We start from the raw sequence: 24,971 nt of genomic DNA on the forward strand, positions 1-24,971 counted from the left end.
CCAGTATCTGCAACCCTTTGCTTTTCATATTTCTGTCTGTGAGAGTTTCTTTGTGCATACCGGCTGTCAGGTTTCTAACACTGCAAGAGTGACTATGAAATCTGAAGTAAAAGTAGAAAATATTGGATACAGCTAATCAGGCAGAATGTGTGGATAGATAAATAGAGTTAATGTTTCAAATCTGACGAAGGGTCACTGACTCACTTTCTACATTGTTGCCCAATTTAATTGCTTTGGCCCTAAGTAGAAGAATTGCTTCATTCACTATAGTTCAGAATGGGTGTGATTCATGGCTGAAGTGTGGGGTTCCAAATTGTTGAGGTCATTCCTGACAATAATTTCCATTTAATTTTGCTTTTAGGTAGTGCTAGAGTGAACCTGGTGAAAATCTCATCAACGTCCTCCAGTCCTCGGGACACGGCATTGGCTGCAGTTATCTGCAGTGCATTGGCTATGGTCCTGCTCGCTCTCCTTATCCTCTGCATCATCTACTGCAAGAAACAATTTATGGAGAAGAATCCCAACTGTAAGTTTCTGACCTGAAATGACCCTCTATAAATGTATGGCCTGGTGGGGAATGGGGTTCTGCAAATCAGAAACGAGAGCTAATTCCTGAGTAAAATGCTGAAGGAACTCAGCGGATCAGGCAGCAACAATGGAGGGAATAAACAGCGGACATCTTGGGCCGAGACCCTTCACCGGCACCGGAAAGGAAAGGAGAAGAGCAAGAATAAGAAGCTGGGAAAAGAGAAAGGAGTACAAGCAGGCGGGTGAAAAGTGATCTCAAATGAGGGAGAAACTGGGTGGGTGGGGGAGGGAGAATGAAATGAGAAGCTGGGAAGTGATATGTAGAAGGGGTAAAGGGTTGAGGGGAGAGTGGACCATGGGAGAAAGGGAAGGAGGAGGTGTGTCAGAGGGAGGTGATGGACAGCTGAAGAGAATGGTAGGATAACTCTCCATGGCTAAAGTTGATAAGAACGCCCTTGTGTCAATACAAGGATGAATACCGCTACTTTTTAATGAATATTGAATCCTGCTACTAATTCTGAAAGAACTGAATTCTGTAATGTATCATTATAGTCAAATAGACTGCACATCAATGTGATTGGCTAAGCGATAACATGCAGGAAAGCAAAGGGAAAGTTGGCTGCTGATGATCATTTGGAAGCTGCTCTCTAGTTGAAATTTACCTCACTTTTTTACCCCAAACACATGGAACCTTCTAGATATATTCTGCAAATGCAACACATAATGGCACAGGAACAGGCCCTTCAGCCCACAGTGTCTGTGCTGACCACTTTGCCCAATTTAAACTCAGTCCATCTGACTACACATGGCCTGTATCCCTTCATTCCCTACCTGTTCATGCGTCTGTCTGGATGCCTCTTAACTGTTGCTCGACCTTACCTAAGATTCAGGGTAACTCAACAGCGGCAAGGTTGGTATAACTACAGTTCCATTGTCCCATTAGTTGTGGTCCAAATGTCAAGGTACATGATTAAGTGAAATAAGAACGGCCGCTGCCAAAAGATGCCAACAACATCAAAATGACAACCCATGCAAAGTTAGTTTGATCAGCTTTTTGCCATGTAGAAGAGTAGTGTGAGCTGCCTTAACGACTATCATCCAGTATCAATCACATCTGTAGTGATGGAATGCTTTGAGAGGTTGGTCATGGTTAGAATCAACTCCTGTCTCAGCAAGAACCTGGACCCAGTGCATTTTGCCTATCGCCACAATAAGTCTACAATGGACACAACCTCAATGGCTCTTCACATGGCCCTAGGTCACATGTAGAATACAAACATCTATGTTAGGATGCTGTTCGTTGACTATAGATCAGTGTTTAACGCCATCATTCCCACAGTCCTGATCAATAAGCAACAGAATCTGGGCCTCTGTACCTCCCTCTGCAATTGGATCCTTGTCTTCTTAACTGCAAGACCACATACTGCGGATTGTTAATAAAATCACCTCCTCGCTGACAATCAACACTGTCACACCTCAGGGATGTGTGCTTAGCCCATTGCTCTACTCTCTCTGTACCTATGACTGTGTGCTAAGTTTAGCCCAAGTGCCATCTATAAATTTGCTGATGACACAACCATTGTTGGTAGAATCTTAGACGGAGGTGAGAGGGTGTACAGGAGTGAGATATTCCAGTTAGTTGAGTGATGTCGCAGCAACAACCTTGAACTCTACGTCAGTAAGATGAAAGAGCTGATTGTGGACTTCAGGAAGGGTAAGACGAGGGAACACAAACTAATCCTCAGAGAGCGATCTGAAGTGGAGAGAGTGAGCAGTTTCAAGTTCTGGGTGTCAAAATCTCTGAGGATCTAACCTGGTCCCAACATGTCAATGCAGCTATAAAGAAGGCAAGACAGTGGCTGTATTTCATTAAGAGCTTGAGGAGATTTTGTTTGTCACCTGAAACACTACTGTGGAGAGCATTCTGACAGGCTGTATCACTGTCTGGTATGGGGGGGGGAGGCAGGGGGGCTACTGGGCAGGACCGAATGAAGCTGCAGAATTTAGTAAAATTAGTCTACTCCATCTTGGGTTCTAGCCTCTGTATCTAAGACATTTTCAAGAATTGGTGCCTCAGAAAGCCGGCGTTCATTATTAAGGACCGCCATCACCCAGGACATGCCCTCTTCTCATTGTTACCATCAGCAAAGAGGTATAGAAACTTGAAGGCACACACTCAGCGATTCAGTAACAGCTTCCTCCCCTCTGCCATCCGATTCCTCAATGGACACTGAACACATGAACACGACCTCACTTTCTAATATTTCTGTTTTTGCACTATTTTTAATTTAACATGCATGTATGCTTACTGTAATTGATCTGCTTATTTTTCTCTATATTATGTATTGCATTGTACTGCTGCTGCTAAGTCAACACATTTCATGACATATGCTGGTGATAGTAAACCTGATTCTGATTCTGTAATGGTTTTCACTGGCTAAAGTCAAGCACTTTTTATCACCATTGCAAAGCAATGCTGTAACAAGAGGTGTGAAGGTGTGAGTAGTACAATTTTCCTGTATAGACATATCTAAAAGGAGCAAGTAGTCGGGCATCAGCTGAGTATGCTCCTATCCATCTAGTCCTCAGGGTTCTATAATGTCATTATGACTTTAATACATCAGTGTAGTTAAATTATTGCAAATGGATTAAATGGAAAATATATTTTGCTTCCTGGTCTTTCATTCAGCCAAAGAGTTAACAGCCCTATCCCAACAGAGAGAAAAATAGAACCTCTTCTCATTACACTGACATCTACAATTGGATTTAAAACTAACCATAAGCAGCCACTAATTTCAAGTACAAAGACGCAGACCACACATAGAAAGCAGCTTTATTATATCACTTCAGAATATGTTGTGAAATTTAAAGATTGATCTGGGAGGCAGATGACCTGTCTAACATAGTGATTGAATCCAGGCCTGGTGGAAAGGACTCTTAAACTTTTTTTTAAAAGTGTTTGTCATGAAGAAGGAATGTTTTCAATTATATTATATTAAGCCTGTCTCTGTGTCTGAACAAAGTTCTCAGTGAAGTGACCAATTTCAAATTATCAGCTGTGTTCAGTGGACTGATACATATGGCATTGATATGCAGAAAAGTTTGCAAAGAAATGCTGTCTGTATTTAGCTTGAGAATTCATTTACAAATAATTGAAGTGTGCTAGGTTTTAGATGTTCTGAGAATGTTGGTTTTTGAGCTGGTTGTTCTTAATTGATTCATTGATAAACTCCTGCAAAATATAATGTCCTTGATCTTATTTGTAATACCCCAGGGTTGGATTAAGACAACCATCTACATATTATTAGTGTATCCTTTACACAGAGATCTTACCTGCAATGCTAATATGAGCACAGAATCTGAAATGTTTCTAATTTCTAGTGCCTGTTAAATACTGGGCTTTTCTTAAAAAACATTAGTACCATATGCTAATTATTTTTGAAAAGAAAAGACTAAAACAGCTCTAGTCATGTAAGAATATTTGTAGTTTGAGCCATTGTTTATCTCAAAAAAACTTCTGTTAACGTGGGTGTAGAAAAACGGATGTCGAAAAACCAATGTCACCGATACAACCAGTACCTGTGCTGGGAAAGAGGGTGTGGCTACTGAAACAGTATGTTGAGAATTACTGAGATCTGCATCTTTTAATTTTGCTATTAGGGTCAATGAGGCTACAGGATGCTCAGTTCAACAGAGCTGAACTATCTTCACTTGACAGGCAAAGGATTAATCTGAGTCCACAACGGGCTTGTGCCTACTGTCAGCAAAGTCCAGCACAGAGCTGTGGTAAGTGTGAGGGAAGATGCCCAAAGGGCTGTGTTTCAGGGTACACTGACACCTCCATTGCAGTGGTTTCCCCTTAATTATACCTCTTTACTGTTTAAAACCACAGTCACTTTTTATGTGCAATTTAAGAGGAATGCAAAGATAATGAAGATGTTTCCTATGGTGGGAGAGTCTAAGACCAGCAGGCACAGCCAGAATAGAGGAGCATCCTTTTAGAACGATGAGGAGGAATTTCTTTAGCCAGAGAGTAGTGAATCTGTGGAATTCTTTGCCACAGGCAGCTGTGAAGGTCAAAACTTTATGAATATTTAAGGCAGAGGTTGATAGATTCTTGATTGGTCAGGGCATGAAGAAGTACGGGGAGAAGGCAGGAGATTGGGGCTGAGAAAATTGGATCAGCCATGATGAAATGGTGGAGCTGACTTAATGCGTCAAATGGCCTAATTCTGCTCCTATATCATATGGTCTTATAATAAGATTGCAAGCAAGACAACTTAAATTAGTTTTTGTGCATCAGTCATGATTGTTTTCTTTCTATTCATTTCAATTTGATGGAAAATCCTAACAAATTTAAGTAATATCTTTAATGCAATTATGCTTGTCCAAAGTTAAACGCACACTCTTTAGTGATAACTTGACAAAACATAATGTACCTTCTATCATCGGCTCAGTTGCACATCCTAAAAATATATCAAAATTAGATGTTTCCTTTGTATTTTACCTTAAAATGAAAGACAGTCCACGTACTGTGACTGTTTACAGATTAGCAGTCTCTGCAGTTTTATGCTTCTGGCCAAAGAAGTCCACCTAACAGCATAATCTTTGCGTGTCTGAGGGATTATGTAAAATACGGAGTCTGAGTCATCTACGTGGATTCTTACAACTCTGAGGAACTAAATTAGTTTACGTTGAAACATCAAAGCACACAGTGGAATGCATTGTTTGCATCAATGACCAACACAGTCTAGGGAGGTGTCGGGGCAGCCCATAGGCGTCGCCCTGCTTCTGGTGCCATCATAGCAGCCCCAAAATTTACTAATCCTTACACCTTTAGAATGTGGGAGGTAACTGGAGCAACGGAGGAAATCCACATGGTCATGGAGAAAATAAACAAACTTCTTACGGAGAGTGGCTGTAAAGCATTACGCAACCACCATGTCGCTGTGCCACTCCTATTCAAAGAGGAAGTACAAAAGAGCTGATTTCAGTGAGGCACTAAGTATATAACAAGAGGGAAATAAAGAAGCAGAAACTTTAGATATAGAAGCAAGAAATGGAAAAGGATTTAATATCATGGTTGTTACTGTGCAAGCATGCTCTGGTGGTAGCTGTGAGATGTCAGAATGCATAACTTAATTCTTTATATAGATTGGGATGAGTAACTAGCTAGCTTGTGTCAGATGATTGTTGTGAGCATAGTAAGAACAGTTTTTGGGATAGTTTCCTGTAAGAGTATGTCATTGAATCAGCTTTGGGCCTGGCTAGATTAGACAATGAAACAATTGTGAGTCATATTTAGTTTGTAGCATAAAAGTCATCTAATTGTTATGTAATAATGTTCAAACTGGTTTATGGAAGAGGGAAATATCTAGATTTGTATCAATTGGATTCCATGTGATGAGACAGAGATAGCCCAAAGGCCATTGCAGCCTAGTGCATCTGTTAATGGATAGAATTATTTGAATATTAGATGGAGATGATCAAAAAATGAATGTACAGTACCGAGCCAGTGAATAATCCAGAGAGGCAGGAGTCTGAGTGCCAGAAAAAAGCTAAAGATACAAGATGAACCTAGTGGAAAAGCTAGCATGGATCCTGGGAAAGATACAAAGACAAAAATATGAGGAGTATGAGGGCGGAACATGAGGAGTAAAGAGAATCAGCACAGTATTCTTTAGAATTATTTTAAGAAGGTGAACAAGAACGTTGTAAGCCCCCGAAGTGGACAGCATGGAGGTTGTTGTCTCCGCTTCAATTCATTTCCTCCCTGCAATCACTGGACTTTTTCTTTCAGGTCCTGTTCACTTGGTTCCAGCTTGCTGCTTTGATGACACCTGCAGTCTGGAGTACAGTAGCGAAAGCTCCTTCCCTCCAAGTGCGTCGGAGCATCTTAAAAGGTAAATGCAGGAAGTACCTCGTGTCCAACAGCAAACTGCTTTACTAGCTCTCACACAGTTCACCACGGCAACAATTAACAGCTTTTACAGTGCTAACTGGTTAATCTCATTAGTTCATGGCTTAGAGCAGGGGTTCTCAACCTTTTTTATGCCATGGACCCCTGGTTAGGGATCCTGACTTTGAGTCTTATTGCTTTCACCCTGTGTTGTTGTGTTACTAGTATATGGAAAACCTACCTTCAATCCACAGAGTGCCATGTTGCCTCCCATTTTAATTCAGCATCATACTCTCAATGTAATTAGTTGTCTTTGACACCCTACACTTTTATAAGAAGGCCACATCAGCTTGAGTCCCAGCTTCCATCAGGGTGTGTTGTAGTGTACAAGACTCAATGTCGAAGCCTACAGCTATAGAATGGCTTTCTCTTTGTCTATCAGCATAAAGAGACCTAACAGGCACTTCATACTGGCATGTCTTGACATTGCTTTTTCATCATTCCCAGTCTCTGGCTGCCATCATGCAGGGAGAATACTTGCATCTTCCCCTATTCTTCAAGCATTTCTGCCTGCTATTCCTGCCACTTAATACCGTGCCAAAGCAAGTTACTCTGCCAGAAGAAGTAAAATTATTAACAGGAAAGAAAAATAATTTTTCTCTGTCTAACTGTCCCATGAATAAATCAACAGGTTGACCTTTTAAACTCATCCCAATGGCAATTCTGTCCTCACCCTAACAGAAATATTCCCTTTCCCCAATCTATCTGTCTCCCAGCTTTACGGTAACCCAATCTATTTCCTTTCTTTTCAAGTGATGACAGAGGATCTTCCATCTAAGATGTTGCTCTGTTTGTCTCTCCACAGCTGCTGCCTGACCTGCTAAGTGTTTCTCCACTTTCTGCTTCTACTTACAATTTCCAGTATGTGCAGTTACTAAATTTTCATTTACTGTTGCACAATATATTGTATTTTACTCAAAAAAAGCCTATTTCATCATAAGATACTTGATGCCCTGCACTGTTGAGTCACTGGTTTACCGGCTAGTCTTTATCGACCGCCCTCGCCAACTGTAACGCGCTTTCTGTCTCACTCAGGAACAAGGACTGTGGTCGCGATGTACTGCCTTCTCTCCTTGACATCTTTACACCCTCTTTTGATAGTGATGTCTCAGAAGCTTGGCCTTTAATGCGAGATTCCAACTGTAGCCACACCGGTTCATCTTGTGAGTCTCTGCACCCCTCAGACGTTGAAACTTCTCCCGAACACATTACTGCCTGGAGCCCAAACTTAGAAGCCCCGATAATCCGGCCTTCAGATACATGTCCAAAGGAAGGGGATCCACCTGAGTCGCTTTGTCTGCAGTCCTTTCCAGTTGAGACAGGAGAAGCTAATATAGAGGGCAAAAAGCAAGAAGGTTCTGAACATCTCGAAGATCTCCCAACAGCAAACTATGGAGGCGAAGAGCAGAACCAAATGCAGTGCAGTGTGGAGCAAGATCCAAAGGAAGACAGAGGGGTAAGGTGTAGTGATCAGTTGAATGTCACCTATGTTTCATTTAAATCTTAATGTTTTTATCATCTATATAATAATAACATCAATCAAACATCAGTAAATTTGGAAATTTATGACTTCACAATACAGTACTCACTTAAGGTAGGGTAATTTGTTAATGCTAAGGAGAGGCTAAACAGATTGGGTCTGCCATTTAGAATAAGAATCTTATTGAAACACAAAAGTTCTTAAGGGTTCATAGCAGGATAGGAATCAAGATGTTTACACTAGTGGTAGAATCCTGAATGAAGTGACGTTGTTTACAGATAGATTTCAGCATAAGTAAATTATTAAAGCTCGTGGAATGAAGGAAGTCGTGGCCAATTGGTCAACACTTATTGAACCAGTATTGCTGAGGGTATACTGATTAAGAACAAATTGTCACTTACCTGAAAATTTCACAATACAATTATTCCTGCATTGCTGGCTGCTTACTTCTTCTGTCAATAGATCTTCAGGTCATCTTGGCCTGTTGTGTTTTACTGATGGAGAAAGAAATGAAATCAGAAGGAGCACACACAACTCAGTAAGACAAGCAGCATCTATGAAGGGGAGTAAACAGTCAACGTTTCAGGATGAAACTCTTCATCAGGATGTGATGAAGGGTCTCAGCCCAAAATGTCAACTGTATCCTCCTCCATAGAAACTGCCTGACTTGCTGAGTTCCTCCGGCATTTTGTGTTCTGTTGCTCAGGATTTCCTGCATCTGCAGAATCTCTTATGTTTATGAGATCAGAAGGAGATAGATTTGGATTTTCCAAAAGTTTAACCTTTGGATCACCAGGGATTAAAGTATATGTCGCAATAGGAGAGGCAACTGCAACAATCAAAATGATGATGACCTATATGGATATTTTTGACAGAGCAAGAGTGACAATGTGAAACAGCAGCTGGTGATGTCTCTTATGGGTGGAAAATGGTAAAAATGGAAGCTGCCAGTTTAAATCTAAAATTAATAGCCAACATTTCCTGTAAAAGGAAGCACAGACATTGCCCTTACCACAACCTGAGCACAGGGAATCCATGAGTTAAAACACCAGAAATAGACAGATGCCTGCTCCCTTCTTATCGCATTCCCATATCTACATGCACAGATAGACAACAGTCAGGTGGAAAGTTTCATCAAACTTTATGCTGATTGACTTAATCCAAACAGAAAAATAATATTGTTTTAATTATATATTTAATTTGTGAAAATAAAAAAAGCCCAGCAGATTTGTCAATATTATTACGAGTGACACTTACAATAAATAGGATCAATAGGATTATATAGATTTCAAAACTTATTTAAGCATACAGAGTTGTGTTTATATTTGAGCTATGTACCCCAGTATTGGTTATCATGTTACCAACCAAAAAAATAATTCTTCTAATAGTACTTGACAGGTTGGAGCTTGGTTATTGTTTCTAACCTGGAGGAAATCTCTACCCTGATCTGAAAGACAGAATTCTAGGAGAGTTATTTTTTTTTATTAGTTTTTTTATGCATTTTCTACATTGCTACAGATTTTAAAAAAAAACAAATCAAAATGAAGAACCTTAATACAGTGCAAAAATAAACATACAATAATATAATACAAAAAAAGATAGTTGAGAAAGCACCCAAATTGAAGACATGTAAAATTAGTATCCTCCCCAAGCCCCGCAACAATAGAGAGCTCCAGACCAATCGCAGCACAATATAGAGAATATAAATCAGGACACTCTAACCCCCAAAGCTGTAAGTACACTTAAAAACAGAAGGTATTAATGCCTACTACCAAAAAAAAAGAGCTGGAAGCAAGGGATCGAAAAAAAAACCTCAGTTAAGAGGAAGGTTATGAAAGTACTCAATAAAAGGTCCCCAGACCTTATGGAACTTTTTATCCGAATTAAGAACTGAATAATGAATTTTTTCAAGGTCTAAGCAGGACATAATATCATTAAGCCATTGAGCATGCGTGGGCGGGGCAACATCTCTCCATCTAAGGAGGATTAAACGTCTAGCCAGGAGAGAAGCAAAAGATAATATTGGGCACTTAGTCGGACTCAAACGTAAATCAGTCTCACCCAAAAAACCAAACAGGGCAATTAAAGGGTTAGGTTCTAGGTGGTGATTCAGAATATAAGATAAAGTTATGAAGACATCTTTCCAAAATTTCTCCAAGCTAGGACAGAACCAGTACATATGAATAAGAGAGGCCTCGCCCCTTTTGCATTTATCACAAAGAGGACTAATATTAGGGTAAAATCGAGATAGTTTAGATTTAGACATATGGGCTCTATGAACAATCTTAAACTGTAAAAGGCAATGGCGAGCACAAAGAGAGGTTGAATTAACCGATTTGAGAATCGAGTCCCAAGTCTCATCAGATAAGGAGATATTTAAATCATGCTCCCAAGCCATTATAATTTTATCCGCAGGGGCACGTCATAAGAGTGCTAATTTATCACGAATAAATGATATTAAACCTTTACCCAGTGGATTAATAGAAAGAAATAAATCCATAACATTTTTCTCAGGCATTTCAGGGAAGTTAGGAATTAAAGGGTTAATAAAGTGTCTAATTTGGAGATATCTAAAAAAATGAGCATTAGGCAGATTGAACTTAGCAGAGAGCTGTTGAAAGGATGCGAAGCAATTATCAATAAAAAGATCTTCAAAATGTCAATTGCCCTTCCTATACCAATCATGGAATGCTGAATCATACGTAGTAGGTAAAAAATGGTGATTATGTAAGATAGGGCTAGAAAAGGAAAAACCATAGAAACCATAAAATTTTCTAAACTGAGCCCATATATGCAAAGTGTGTCTAACAAGAGGGTTAGCAATTAATCTGGACAAGCTACTAGGGAGTACAGAGCCAAAAAGTGCAGAAATAGATAAATCTTTAGTGGAACTCAACTCCATTGCCACCCAATTAGGGCACTCGGGTTGGCCATGGAAAAAAGACCAAAAGGTAGCACAACGTATATTGGCTGCCCAATAATATAAACGAAAGTTAGGTAGAGCCATGCCACCCTCTTTTTTAGATTTTTGGAGATAGACTTTATTAATTCTAGAACGCTTATTCTTCCACAGATATGACAAAATGATAGAGTCTAAGGAATCAAAAAAAGATTTAGGAATAAAAATTGGGATTGATTGAAATAAATATAAAAGTTTAGGGAGAACATACATTTTAACAACATTGATACGACCTACCAAAGACATAGAGGTGACCATTGTAACAGACTCTGTTTTATAGTATATGAAAGATTGGCAAAATTTTCACGAAAGAGATCTTTAAACTTCCTTGTGACTGTAATCCCAAGATAATTAAATTGATTATGAACTACTTTAAAAGGGAGATCACGAAATGTTAATTCTCGTACTTCTTTATTAATTGGGGAAAGTTCACTCTTATGTAAATTAAGTTTATAGCCAGAAAACTGGCTAAACTGATCAAGAAGTGAAAACATTGGAGGTAAGGATGTAGACGGATTTGAAAGAAAAAGTAATAAGTCATCAGCATAAAGAGAAACTTTATGCTCAACACCCCCCCCCCCCCCCCCTCCAAATCCCGGTCAGTTCAGGACAGTTTTGAAAAGCTAAAGCCAAAGGTTCTATAGCCAAATCAAAGAGAACGGGACTTAAAGGGCATCCCTGACGAGTGCCACGTTTGAGGTTAAATAACTGGGATTTCTGAAAATTAGTCAAAACAGAGGCAGTAGGACACAGATACAGCAATTTGATCCAAGAGATAAAACTTTGACCAAGGTCAAATTTTTCTAAAACTGCAAAAAGGTAGTTCCACTCTATACAATCAAATGCTTTCTCCGCATCGAGGGAAATAACACATTCAGGAATCCCAGTTGAAGGTGAATATAAAATGTTAAATAAATGCCGAATATTTAAAAAAGGAGACGGTTTTTAATAAAACCAGTTTGATCATCAGAAATAATAGAGGGAATAACAGTTTCTAATCTATAAGCCAAAACTTTGGCCAAGATTTTAACATCAACATTAAGCAAAGAAATCGGCCTATACGAGGAACACTCTGTTGGGTCTTTACCCTTTTTTAATAAAAGAATAATAGATGCCTCATTAAAAGAGGGTGGCAATTTACCGTAATTAAACAAGTCAGATAATACTGAGAATATCAGAGGAGAAAGAAGTGAAGAGAATTATTTATAAAATTCTACAGGGAACCCATCAGGTCCAGGAGATTTCCCTGAAGACAATGCAGAAATTGCAAAAGATATTTCTTCTGATGATATAGGCGCATTAAGTTTGGCTTTAAAATCAAGTGAAAGCGAAGGAATGTTCAGATTATTTAAAAAATGATCAACAGAGATATTCTCATTCAGAGATTCAGAGGAATAAAGTCGAGAATAAAAATTTTTAAATGTGTCATTGATTTCTAAGTGATCCGATGTAAAGTCTCCATTCTCCTTCCGGATCTTTGTAATATGTTGTTTAGCTTTGGAACGCCTCAGCTGATTGGCTAGAAATTTACCAGATTTGTCACCATGAATATAAAAGCGACTCTTACTTTCAAGAAGTTGGCGTTCTACACGCTTCTTGTATAATTCAGGATTCTTAGTTTGGTCATACAGTTGATCTAATTCTTTAATCTGATTAATGAGGTCTAATCGATCTGCACAGGACTTTCTATTAAGATTTGTTGTGTAGGAGATTATTTGACCCCTCAAATATGCTTTCATGGCATCCCAGACAATCTGGGATGACATTTCAGATGACGTATTGGTGTTAAAATAAAAGGTTATCTGATCCTTGATAAATTTTAGAAAATCATCATCCGATAATAAAGTCGAGTCAAAACGCCAGTGTTTGTTCCTCTGAGGGAGACCAGGAAAGTTTAAAGACAAAGTAATTGGGGCATGGAGGCACAACGGACTATATTAACTTTTGTGTGGATGCCGTTGTTCCTGTTAGAACTGTTCGCTGCTATCCCAATAATAAGCCCTGGATCACTAGTCACATCAAAGGCCTCCTAAACCAGAAGAAGAGGGCCTTTAAAGATGGTGATCGGTTGGAGCTTAAAAGAGTTCAGAAGGAACTCAAGAGTACAGATAAGGGGGGCAAAGGAGCAGTATAGGAGGAAGCTAGAACAAAAGCTGCAGGAAAAAAGCATGAAGGAGGTGTGGGATGGGATGAAGATCATCACCGGATGCAGTGCAAAGCGGGGGGCAAACATAAGTGGAGATGTGGAGAAAGCGAACCAGCTGAACAACTTCTTCAATAGGTTCGACAGCACAATCTCATCCTCACCGCAGAACTCCACACCAGGCTTACTTCCCTCACAGGAAAATAGCCACTCACAGGAGACCTTGCCCACGCCCAGGATTACGGCTGCACAGGTGGAAGGTCAACTGAGGAAGATCTGTACCAGCAAGGCGGCGGGACCGGATGGAGTTTCCCCACGATTACTGAGGGCCTGTGCGACTGAGCTGGGAGAACCACTACAGCGCATCTTCAACATGAGCCTGGAGCAGAGAAGAGTACCCAGACAGTGGAAAACATCCTGTATTGTCCCGGTACCAAAGAAACCACAACCAAAGGAGTTGAATGACTTCAGACCTGTTGCCTTGACGTCGCACGTGATGAAGACCATGGAGCGGCTGATAATACAGAATCTGAGGCCACAAACCAGGCACGCCTGGGATCCTCTTCAGTTTGCGTATTAGGAGAAGGTGGGAGTGGAGGATGCTATCACATATTTGCTGCAGAAATCCCTCTCTCACCTAGATGGGGTCAGTGGTGCTGTGAGGATTACATTCCTGGACTTCTCTAGTGCCTTTAACACCATCCAGCCCAAGATCTTAAGGCACAAACTAACGGAGATGGGAGTAGACTCTCACATGGTGGATTGGATAGTGGACTACTTGACAGAGAGACCTCAGTATGTGCGGTTGGGAGACTGTAGGTCTGACACGGTGGTCAGCAGCACAGGAGCGCTGCAGGGGACCGTGCTCTCTCCGGTCCTGTTCACCCTGTACACATCAGACTTCCAATATAACTTGGAGTCCTGCCATGTGCAGAAGTTCGCTGACGACACGGCCATAGTGGAGGAGGAGTATAGGAAACTGATACAGGACTTTGTAATATGGTGCAACTCAAACTACCTGCGTCTCAATATCACCAAGACCAAGGAGATGGTGGTGGACTTTAGGAGACCTAGGCCTCATATGGAGCCAGTGATCATTAATGGAGAATGTGTGGAGCAGGTTAAGACCTACAAGTATCTGGGAGTACAGTTAAACGAGAAGCTAGACTGGACTGCCAACACAGATGCCTTGTGCAGGAAGGCACAGAGTCGACTGTACTTCCTTAGAAGGTTGGCGTCATTCAATGTCTGTAGTGAGATGCTGAAGATGTTCTATAGGTCAGTTGTGGAGAGCGCCCTCTTCTTTGTAGTGGCGTGTTGGGGAGGCAGCATTAAGAAGAGGGACGCCTCACGTCTTAATAAGCTGGTAAGGAAGGAGGGCTCTGTCGTGGGCAAAGTACTGGAGAGTATAACATCGGTAGCTGAGCGAAGGGCGCTGAGTAGGCTACGGTCAATTATGGAAAACCCTGAACATCCTCTACATAGCACCATCCAGAGACAGAGAAGCAGTTTCAGCGACAGGTTGCTATCGATGCAATGCTCCTCAGACAGGATGAAGAGGTCAATACTCCCCAATGCCATTAGGCTTTACAATTCAACCGCCAGGAGTAAGATATGTTAAAGTGCCGGGGTTGATTGTATTTAATGTATTTAAGTAAACTACTTAACTTTTTAAAAGCTATTATTAATGCTTTTTGAGAGAGTGATTTAGATGCATATCATATTTTTACTGAGTTAAGTATTGTATGTAATTAGTTTTGCTACAACAAGTGTATGGGACATTGGAAAAAATGTTGAATTTCCCCATGGGGATGAATAAAGTATCTATCTATCTATCTATCTATCATGGTCAGAAATCAGTATACTCTGATAATCACAAGAATAGACAAATGGAATAAGTTGATTATCAAGTAAGAAGTAGTCAATTCTAGTAAAGGTATGGTGAACATGTGAAAAAAAAGAATAATCTCTCTCAGTAGGATGAAGGAAACGCCATATATCAGAGATACCATAATTAGAGAGAAAAGAGTGAATCGCTAAGGAAGATTTAGTAGGTAATCTAGTAACAGAGGACGATCGATCCAAATTAGGATCTAACCAACAATTAAAATCGCCACCCAGTATAAGAGAGTATGAGTTTAAATCTGGTAGTGAGGAGAAAAAACGTTCAAAAAAATTAACATCATCAAAATTGGGAGCATACAGGTTTGCTAGTACAACTTTGGTATTATATAATTTACCAGAAACAATAATAAAAGGGCCATTTGTATCAGATATCTTATTATGGAGTTCAAAAGGAATATTTGAATTAATAAGGATGGAGACCCCCCCTAGCTTTAGCGGCAAAGGATGAATGAAAATGCTGACTCGCCCACTTTGACAAAAGCCGAGAATTATCAAAACTACGAATATGAGTTTCTTGAAGGAAAGCAATGTCAGCTTTGAGTTGTTTAATATGCGAGAAGACCTTCCTTCTTTTAACAGGATGATTCAATCCCTTTACATTCCAGCTCACAAATTTAAGTGTATTAACCATTATCAATTGTTAGTGCGTAGAAGGCAGCAGGCATATAAAAAATCAAGCAGTACAGTAACAGTCTGGGAGCAAAAATGTAAACATAGATCCGTAGAATCAAAACAGAGACATGTCCTGAATAACAAAGGAAAACAAAAGAAACAGTGAGTAGTGTTGGAACTGGAGAACCCACCCCACTCTCTCAACCCAAAACTAGACGGCTACCTAAAAAAGCAGCTAGCTCTACCAAAAAAATTAACCCAAAAATGACTTCCAGTTCCGTATCGTTAACAAAAGTTCCATATAGATAATATAGCAAATAACTAATTTATGCACCAGAAAACAGAACTACAAATAAGAACAACTTCAACAGAAGTATAAAACTTAATACAAAAAAAATCAGAAGAAAACTAAAACTAACCTACCCGCGAAAAATTATAAAAGATTAAAAGAAAAGAAAAAAGGAAGGGGGAAAAGGGGGAAATTATAAATTTAAAGAGAGTACTTATCAACCATTTACAGAAAAAAAAGCAAAACTTAAACTATAAATCAACCAACAGGGAGGCCTTCAATAAAAACTCCAAACCTCCAAAACAAGTTAAAGTCAATTGTAGTTCCCTATAGATAAGGTTATACAAAAATAAGATAGATTACACAGGTAAAATCTAAAAGTTCGCAGGGAAACATTAAACTCAAATTGTCTATTTAGAAAAAACGCACCAAGTCCAGGGAGAGATTGACTACAACCCTTAGAGTTTCAATAGTTAATGTCTGAATTATTCAAGCAAAGTCTGAGTTCAGAAAAAATAGTTTTACTTCGAGAAGTACTTATCAACCATTTTAGAAGGTCAGGCCGGTTCCGAAGAAGACGAGGTGGCTGGAAGACTTCCAACAAATGCCTCAGCCTCCTTCACTGATTTAAACCACTTATAATCTCCAGTAGTAAGCGTAATTTGAAGATTGGCTGGATCTCAGAGAGAGGGTCTGAATCCGCGATCAAAAAGCACTTTCGTTACACCTTTAAACTCAGCACGCATCTTCAGAACCTGGGGGGCATAATCCTCCACAAAACGAATGACCGTATTTTGAAAAGCAAAAGTACCTCTGCGGTGTGTCTCCATCATCAAACGGTTTTTCACCTGGTATCGATGAAAACATAAAATAACCGGCCGTGGACGGGAACCCAGAGTTGCACGAGGAACATAAATCCTGTGAGCCCTTTCAAGCTCAGGTGGAGTCGGAAGAAATTCTTTCCTGAAAATCTCACAGAGAAAATCAGAGAAAAATTCAACGGGAGAGCCCTTTTCGGTGGCCTCTGGCAAACCTAGAATTCGTAGATTGCAACATCTGCTCCGATTTTCAAGATCCACCATTTTGGAAGAAAGTTTACTGTTCTTCTCCTCTAGGTTGGAGCAGAAAGTTTCAAGATGTTGAACACGGCGTTTCAGGTCTTCAGAAGTTAAGTCAATGCGAGGCAAATGTTCAGCATGTTCATCCACTCTAGCATTAATCCGATCCAATTTGGAATCCAGCTGGTTGAAATAAGTTCTAAGTTCAGTTCTAAAATCCAATAAAGTATCTTGTCGATGTTGTTCCAAAACAGTGAGAATGTCAGCCAGCAAAGCAGTGGAAGTTTCCTTTTTCCCAGTTTTAGTACTTTTGGTAGCCATTATAAGATAGATGTGTTCGCAGGCATGTAAAAGAGAACTAATAAAATACCTAACTAAGGTTTAAGAAGGGAGACATGGTGCAAAGATAAAAAAGAATAACGGAGCAAAAGTTCGGAGCGACTAAACAATCGCCATCTTACCGGAAATCCCCAGGAGAGTTCTAAAGTCTGTATCGGATTTATTAAAGTGAAATTTGGGATCTGTTTATTATGAAATAATGAATGGTGTATTTTATTCCAAAACTCAAGACATCTCATTTAATTATTATTGTAAGGTGCACGTTTAAACAAATCATTTTATTTTGATCACAAACAAGAGAAAATCTGCAGATGCTGAAAATCCGAGCAACACACGCAAAATGCTGGAGGAACTCAGCAGGCCAGGCAGCGTCTATGGAAAAGAGTGCAGCTGATGTTTCGGGCCGAGACCCTTCAGCAGGATCCTTCGTTTTATTTTGAGGCAGAATTAGTTCAATTATGTGAATATATTTTCAGGTCCTTTGAAGCAACAGAGCGTTTTTTAAAATTTGTTTTGCAGAATAAGGGCATTGCAGGCAAGCTTAGCAATTATTACCCATCTCTCATTGTCATGAGAAGTTGGTGAACCAATGAAGATTATGAGAGACATGGAGAACATAGACCGACAGTATCTTTTTCTCCCCAATGTGGAAATATCAAATACCAGATGGAATGCTTTATGATGAGGGGGGTTGTAATGACAAAGGAGATGTGAGCTGCAGATGACTTAAAACTAAAGTGGTGGGTGCCGGGAATGCACTGTCGAGGGTGGTAGTAGAGGCTGACACACTCAAGACTTTAAGGAGACATTTAGATGGGCAGGGGAATGTGAGGAAAATGGACGAACTCTGTGTAAGCAGAAGAGATTAGTTGTTCATTTGATTACTAATTTAGCTCGGCGCAACATTGGAGTCAAAGGGTTTGTTCCTGTGCTCTACGATTTTATGTTCATTGTAGTCTTCTGACTAAGGAAGCCTTGTAGAAATGCTAGACAACTAAGATTTTGACCTCTGAACCCCCCCAAACAACTGCAGTCATCTTTCTTTGTGCAAGATGTGACTCCAATCATTGAAGCATTTCCCTGCGGATTCTTATTTCTTATTTTCACCGTGGACGTCCAGTCCCTATATACCTCCAACCCCCACCGAGATGGTCTCGAAGCTCTTCGCTTTTTTTTGGATTCCAGACCTAACCAATTCCCCTCTACCACCACTCTCCTCCGTCTAGCAGAATTAGTTCTTACTCTCAATAATTTCTCCTTTGGCTCCTCCCACTTCCTCCAAACCAAGGGTGTAGCCATGGACACCCGTATGGGTCCCAGTTATGCCTGCCTATTTGTTGGCTTTGTGGAACAGTCCATGTTCTAAGTCTATACCGGTATCCATCCCCCTCTTTTCCTTCGCTACATCAACGACTGCATTGGCACTGCCTCTTGCACGCATGCTGAGCTTGTCGACTTCATTAACTTTGCCTCCAACTTTCACCCTGCCCTCAAATTTACCTGGTCCATTTCCGACGCCTCCCTCCCCTTTCTTGATCTTTCTGTCTCCATATCTGGAGACGCCCTATCTACTGATATCTACTATAAGCTTACAGATTCTCACAGCTACCTGGACTATTCCTCTTCCACCCAGTCTCTTGCAAAAAGGCTATCCCCTTCTCACAATTCCTCCATCTCTGCCGCATCTGCTCTCAGGATGAGGCTTTTCATTCCAGGACAAAGGAGATGTCTTCCTTTTTTAAACAAAGGGGCTTCCCTTCGTCCACCATCAACTCTGCTGTCAAACGCATCTCTCCTATTTCCCGCACATCTGCCCTCACCCCATTCACCCGCCACCCCACTCGGGATAGGGTTCCCCTCGTCCTTACCTACCACCCCACCAGCCTCCAGGTCCAACGTATAATTCTCCGTAACTTCCGCCACCTCCAACGGGATCCCACTACCAAACACATTTTTCCCTCCCCCCTCTTTCTGCTTTTCGCAGGGATCGCTCCCTACGCGACTCCCTTGTCCACTCGTCCCCCCCATCCCTTCCCACCGATCTCCCTCCTGGCACTTATCCTTGTAAATGGAACAAGTGCTACACCTACCCTTACACTTCCTCCCTCACCACCATTCAGGGCCCCAGACAGTCCTTCCAGGTGAGGCGACACTTCACCTGTGAGTTGACTGGTGTGGCATACTGCATCCGGTGCTCCCGGTGTGGCCTTTTATATATTGGTGAGACCCGACACAGACTGGGAGACCGTTTCGCTGAACACCTACGCTCTGTCCGCCAGAGAAAGCAGGATCTCCCAGTGGCCACACATTTTAATTCCACGTCCCATTCCCATTCTGATATGTCTATCCATGGCCTCCTTTACTGTCAAAATGAATCCAAACTCAGGTTGGAGGAACAACACCTTATATACCGGCTGGGTAGCCTCCAACCTGATGGCATGAACATTGACTTCTCTAACTTCCGTTAATGCCCCTCCTTCCCTTCTTACCCCATCCCTGACATATTTAGTTGTTTGCCTGTTCTCCATCTCCCTCTGGTGCTCCCCCCACCTCCTTTCTTTCTCCTGAGGCCTCCCGTCCCATGATCCTTTCCCTTCTCCAGCTCTGTATTACTTTCGCCAATCACCTTTCCAGCTCTTAGCTTCATCCCACCCCCTCCAGTCTTCTCCTATCATTTCGCATTTCCCCCTCCCCCCACTACTTTCAAATCTCCTACTATCTTTCCTTTCGGTTAGTCCTGACGAAGGGTCTCGGCCCGAAACGTCGACAGTGCTTCTCCTTATAGATGCTGCCTGGCCTGCTGTGGTCCACCAGCATTTTGTGTGTGTTGTTGTTTGAATTTCCATCATCTGCAGATTTCCTCGTGTTTGCCCTCCGGATATCAGTTGACTTTAGTTTTACCAAGACTCCTATTCGCCAAACCTTGCAAATAGTGCCTTGCTATCAGAGGCCATCACCTTACCCTCTCCTCTGGAATTGAGCTCATGGACAACGTTTGAACTGAAGTTCTTTATCAAGTCTGCGGTAAAGCAGTCCTGGAGAAACCCAAATCGGGCATTAGTGAACAGGTTATTGGTGAGGAGATGATAGCATGGTCATTGACACCTTTCAGTGTGTCACTAGGTCTGTTGCAATTTCAGATTTATATATAGTTGGTGCATCAAGCTCTGTCTGGAAGGTTAGCCTGAAAAGTTGTCAGTTTTTTATCACATGATTCACTAATGACTATTCTTTATTACTGTGTCACCCATGGCTCCGTTGTTAACACTCTTACTTCCAGGGGCTTAATTACAAATATATAAGATGACCTGGCATTCCTGTAGGTAGGGGACATCACTCTATCAGAGGTGCATCTTGCTGGACATCAGAGATTCCAGAGCCCAACGTTGGAGCAAGAGATGAAAGTTACCAATGTAGTTCTGCCCAGTATTGATCCCTTAACTAAGATCATTCAAAGCAAATTATCAGGAGTTTGTTGCTTGTGATTACCATGTTTCTTGCACTTCAAATGAAGACTGCACTTCAAATGTAGGTAATCAATGCAACAGAATATTAGTATGTATTGAATAACATATGAAAGACACCAAAGAAATATATTTAATTATTTTGTTAGTATTCCCATGTACAAGTGTTAGTTGTTGGTAACAAGAAAAAAATGGAGGGTGTTTATTAAAAATTCAATGAGGTCAATTAAACGCATTACTGAAGTTGTTGAATAGTCTCATTTTTACACTTTGGATAATAATTTATTCAGCTATATGTTTACTTATTGTTACTAGCGACTTAAACTTTCTATTTCCAGAACTCTTTGTAGAATATGACTTGATGTTGCCAGAGGAGCGTTGCAGTTTTCATCCTTCTAAAGCTGAGGAATATCTCACCGGGGCACGAATCTCAGGGTATTGAGTTTTCCAGCTGAACAATGGCAAATCGCGTTTTCAGCACAGACAGAAACCACAACTTATTAAATATATGCTTCATTTTAAGCAACAATATACATTTCTGATTTACTATTAACTTTTTTTATGTGAACCATTTGGCACGTTGTTCAAAGCTTGTGGAAGGAATGTTTAAGACTGCAAAGGTGACAATAAAATACTGTCAAAACATCTTTGTGCTCAGGCTGCTAAAGGGTTTCTGAAGACAAGTGATGAGTGATCCACGGTTCAGACAGCAACCAGTGGGAATAGATTGCAGCATTAACCACTGTAGTCACTTACACTGCCTGCTGAGGATTATAGACAGTGTTCTTCCAATTGGTTTTGATTTATTAGGTATCCAGATATAAATCTTTGCTATTAAAGTTTTAGAAAATGCAGTTGTACACTTTAATGTTTTTTTAGAAAATTGCCACTGTACATTGTACAGAATATTTCTTAAGTATTAATATTCTCAAATGAAGAAGATAGCCATTCACATTGTTTTTCACGTCTGCTAGTGTACTCTGAAGGAAATAATTCAGTAAAATAACTGGCATTAAGAATGATGTGTGTAATCTTACTGAAGGAATCAAGATTGGTTGAGTAGCTGGTAGTGGACTGTATATTGGAAGATAGTGACTCTGAGTATTGGAAGATGGTGGGGATGGAATTGAATGATCTTTTACTCGTTAGTGCATGCTGAGGGTGGCCAAAAGATGTCTGTTTCTCATGCAATGTTCCACTTCTTGTCAAAGGGTTGGAAAACTTTCAGTTGGAACATTTTACTTCAGAAATGATAATTCTGTTTATAAATGCAAGATGAACATTGGCATTCATAGATGAGATGTTAAAACTTGGTTAAAATAGTAGTTAAAATACTTCTGTGTAGAGTAGATTTCAAGGTATGTTTTTCAGCTAAGACTACAAACTCAATAAAATCATATATTTCAATTCTGTATTCCTAGTCTTTCTTTAAGCCAATGATGTATTCTAAATGAAGAGTTTCTATTGCATTATCCACAGCTTAGATATTTAAAAATACAATCATTGTCTTGATGCTATGGTTTGCTGGAACAATCTTATCAACAGGAGTATTGTGATTGCCAATTTACAAAGGAAAGGTAAGCATAAATAACCAGAGTAGGCTCTGGAGAATCAGAACCAGAATCAGATTTAATATCATTGGCATACATTGTGAAATTTGTTGTTTTGCAGTAGAGGTACATTACAATATATGATCATTTTTAAATCTATACGTTACATTAAATATATATAAGAAAGGAGGGGGAGAATCTGTTGACTGTGTGTCTTCAGGATCTTGTACCTCCTCCTGGATGGTAGCAATGAGATGAGGGCATGTCCTGGGTAACAGGGGTCCTTAATGACAGATGCTGTCTTTCTGAGGCATTGCCTTTTAAAGATGGCCTCGATACTGGGGGAGGCTCGTGTCCTTGATGGAGTTGACTGAGTTTGCAACTCTCTGCAGCTTTTACACAGTCCTAGACAGTGGCCCTTCCATATCTGATGGTGATGCAACCAGTTAGAATGCTTTCCATAGTATACTTACAGAAAATTGCGAGTGTCTTTCGTGACAAGCCAAGTCTCCTCAGACTGCTAATGAAATATAGCTGCTGTTGTGCCTTCTTTGTATCTGCATCAATAGAGATACCGACACCCAGGAACTCGAAACTGCTCACCCTTCCTACTGCTGATCCATCAGTGCAAACTGGTGCACATTCCCTCAATTTCCCCTTCCTGAAGTCCACAATCGATTCCTTGGTTTTACTGATATTGAGTGCAAAGTCGTTATTCCGACAGCTCTCAACCAGCTGATCTGTCTCACTTTTGTATGCCTCCTTGTCACCATCTGAAATTCTGCCAATAGTTGTGTCAGCTGTAACTTTATAGACGGAAACAGAGATGGAGTTTGAGCTGAGCCTAGCCACACAGTTGTGGGTGTAGAGAATAGAGGGCTAGAGCGCTACATCCAAAATGGCAGAGGATAGCCATGTTTCCATGAAGCAAAGTACACAGCAGTCCCCGAGGTCCCTCAGGTACTACAATCTTGCTCAGAGGTCTTCAATTTTATTCTTGAAGTATGCTATTTTTTATTCTCAGTGAGGAGGAGATGTTACTTACGATCCACACTCACAGTGACCCTGTGAGGAAGTCAAGGGTCCAGTTGCAGAAGGAAGTACAGAGGCCCAGGTTTCCCAGCTCGTTGATTAGTACTGAGGGTATGATTGTGCTGAATGCTGAGCTATAATTAATAATTAGAAGCCTGAAGTAGGTATTGCTATTTTCAAGATGTTCCAAGGCCAAGGAGAGCCAGTGTAGAGCTATTGTGGCGGGTTTATTTCCTTGCTTAGGCAAGAGTTGGCTCTGGCTATGACCAAACTCTCAAAACAATTCATCATAGTAGGTGAGTATAACTGGGCGATAGTGGTTGAGTAAGTTCACCCTGCTCTTCTTGGCACTGGTATGATAGTCGCCATTTGAAGCAGTTGAGAACCTCCGACAGCAGCAGTGAGAGATTGAAATTGGTCAGCACAGGTTTTCAGTGCCCTGCCAGGTACATTATCAGGGCCTGATGCTTTGCAAAGGTTCATCCTCTTGAAAGATGTTGTAACATCAGCCTCCAGCACAGAGATGCTGCAGAGATTCACAGGGTCACCAGATGTTGCAGGGATTCACAGGGTCACCAGATGCTGCAGAGATTGACAGGGTCACCAGATGCTGCAGGGATTCACAGGGTCACCAGATGTTGCAGGGATTCACAGGGTCACCAGATGCTGCAGAGATTGACAGGGTCACCAGATGCTGCAGGGATTCACAGGGTCACCAGATGCTGCAGGGATTCACAGGGTCACCAGATGTTGCAGGGATTCACAGAGGTCAGTATATTCTCCTCCTGCAAAGTGTGTATAAAAGGCATTGAGCTCATCTGGGAGTGAAGCATCACAACCATTCATGATAGTAGGTTTCGCTTTCAGGAAGTAAGGGCCTTTAAACCCTGTCAGAACTGACGTGCATTGAATCTGTCACTAACTTCAAACAGAGTTGTTTTTGGCCCTTAAAATAGCCTCCCATAAGTTGTAGCTAGACAACTGGTATAGTTTTTGATTACCGGATTGGAATGCCACAGATCTTGCCCTCAGCAGACTACAAATCTCTTGGCTTATCCATGGCTTTTGGTTTGGTTATGTCTGGTATGTTTTGAAGGCGCACACTCATCCACACAAGTCTTAATTAATTGACAGCTGTGGCATATTAAGACCCTAAGACAGCTCTCTGAATATTGTCCAGTCCATAGACTCAAAGTAGTCCCGTAAATACTTCTCCACTTCCCTTAAGCATACCTTCTTGGTCCTCACCACTGATTCGGCTGTCTTCATTCTCTGACTATACACTGGGAATGGAAGTAAAGCCAGATGATCAGACTTTCCAAAGTGTGGGTGCAGGATGGCATGGTAACCATTCCTGATGGTGGATAACAGTGATCAAGTGGGTTGGCTCCACTGGTTCCACAGATGATATTTTGCAGGCAGTTGTTCAAAGACTTCTTCAAGCCAGTCTGGTTGAAATCACCAGAATGATATGGAAGACAACAGTGTGAGCTGTTTCGGACCAATCAAGTGTGACAGTGGAAAAGTGTGTATGGAACTGGAGGAGATAGCAGAGGTACTTAATGAATGCTTTAGTATTCACTGTGGAAAAGGACCTTGGTGATTGTAGGGATGACATGCAGCATACGGAAAAGCTTGAGCATGTAGATATTA

At 40.8% G+C, this 24,971-nt stretch overlaps 1 protein-coding gene across 7 annotated transcripts in view; it reads left to right on the plus strand.

Moving 5' to 3' along the window:
* The window catches only part of LOC140726840 (tumor necrosis factor receptor superfamily member 19-like), a 97,235-nt gene extending 75,092 nt beyond the window's left edge, over window positions 1-22,143 (plus strand). For 6 of the 7 annotated variants that reach the window (XM_073043726.1, XM_073043732.1, XM_073043729.1 and 3 more), the window contains 5 exons: window positions 362-526; window positions 4,189-4,314; window positions 6,329-6,431; window positions 7,523-7,943; window positions 21,075-22,143. In XM_073043726.1, the coding sequence (XP_072899827.1) occupies window positions 362-526; window positions 4,189-4,314; window positions 6,329-6,431; window positions 7,523-7,943; window positions 21,075-21,086 (827 nt within the window). In that variant the 3' untranslated portion in view covers window positions 21,087-22,143. The remainder of the gene's footprint in view (window positions 1-361; window positions 527-4,188; window positions 4,315-6,328; window positions 6,432-7,522; window positions 7,944-21,074) is intronic. The other variant, XM_073043725.1, reaches the window with a different exon arrangement.
* The last annotated feature ends 2,828 nt before the right edge of the window (window positions 22,144-24,971 follow it).

Source organism: Hemitrygon akajei, chromosome 4 (assembly GCF_048418815.1).
Source record: "Hemitrygon akajei chromosome 4, sHemAka1.3, whole genome shotgun sequence".
NCBI classification, from domain to species: Eukaryota; Metazoa; Chordata; class Chondrichthyes; order Myliobatiformes; family Dasyatidae; genus Hemitrygon; species Hemitrygon akajei.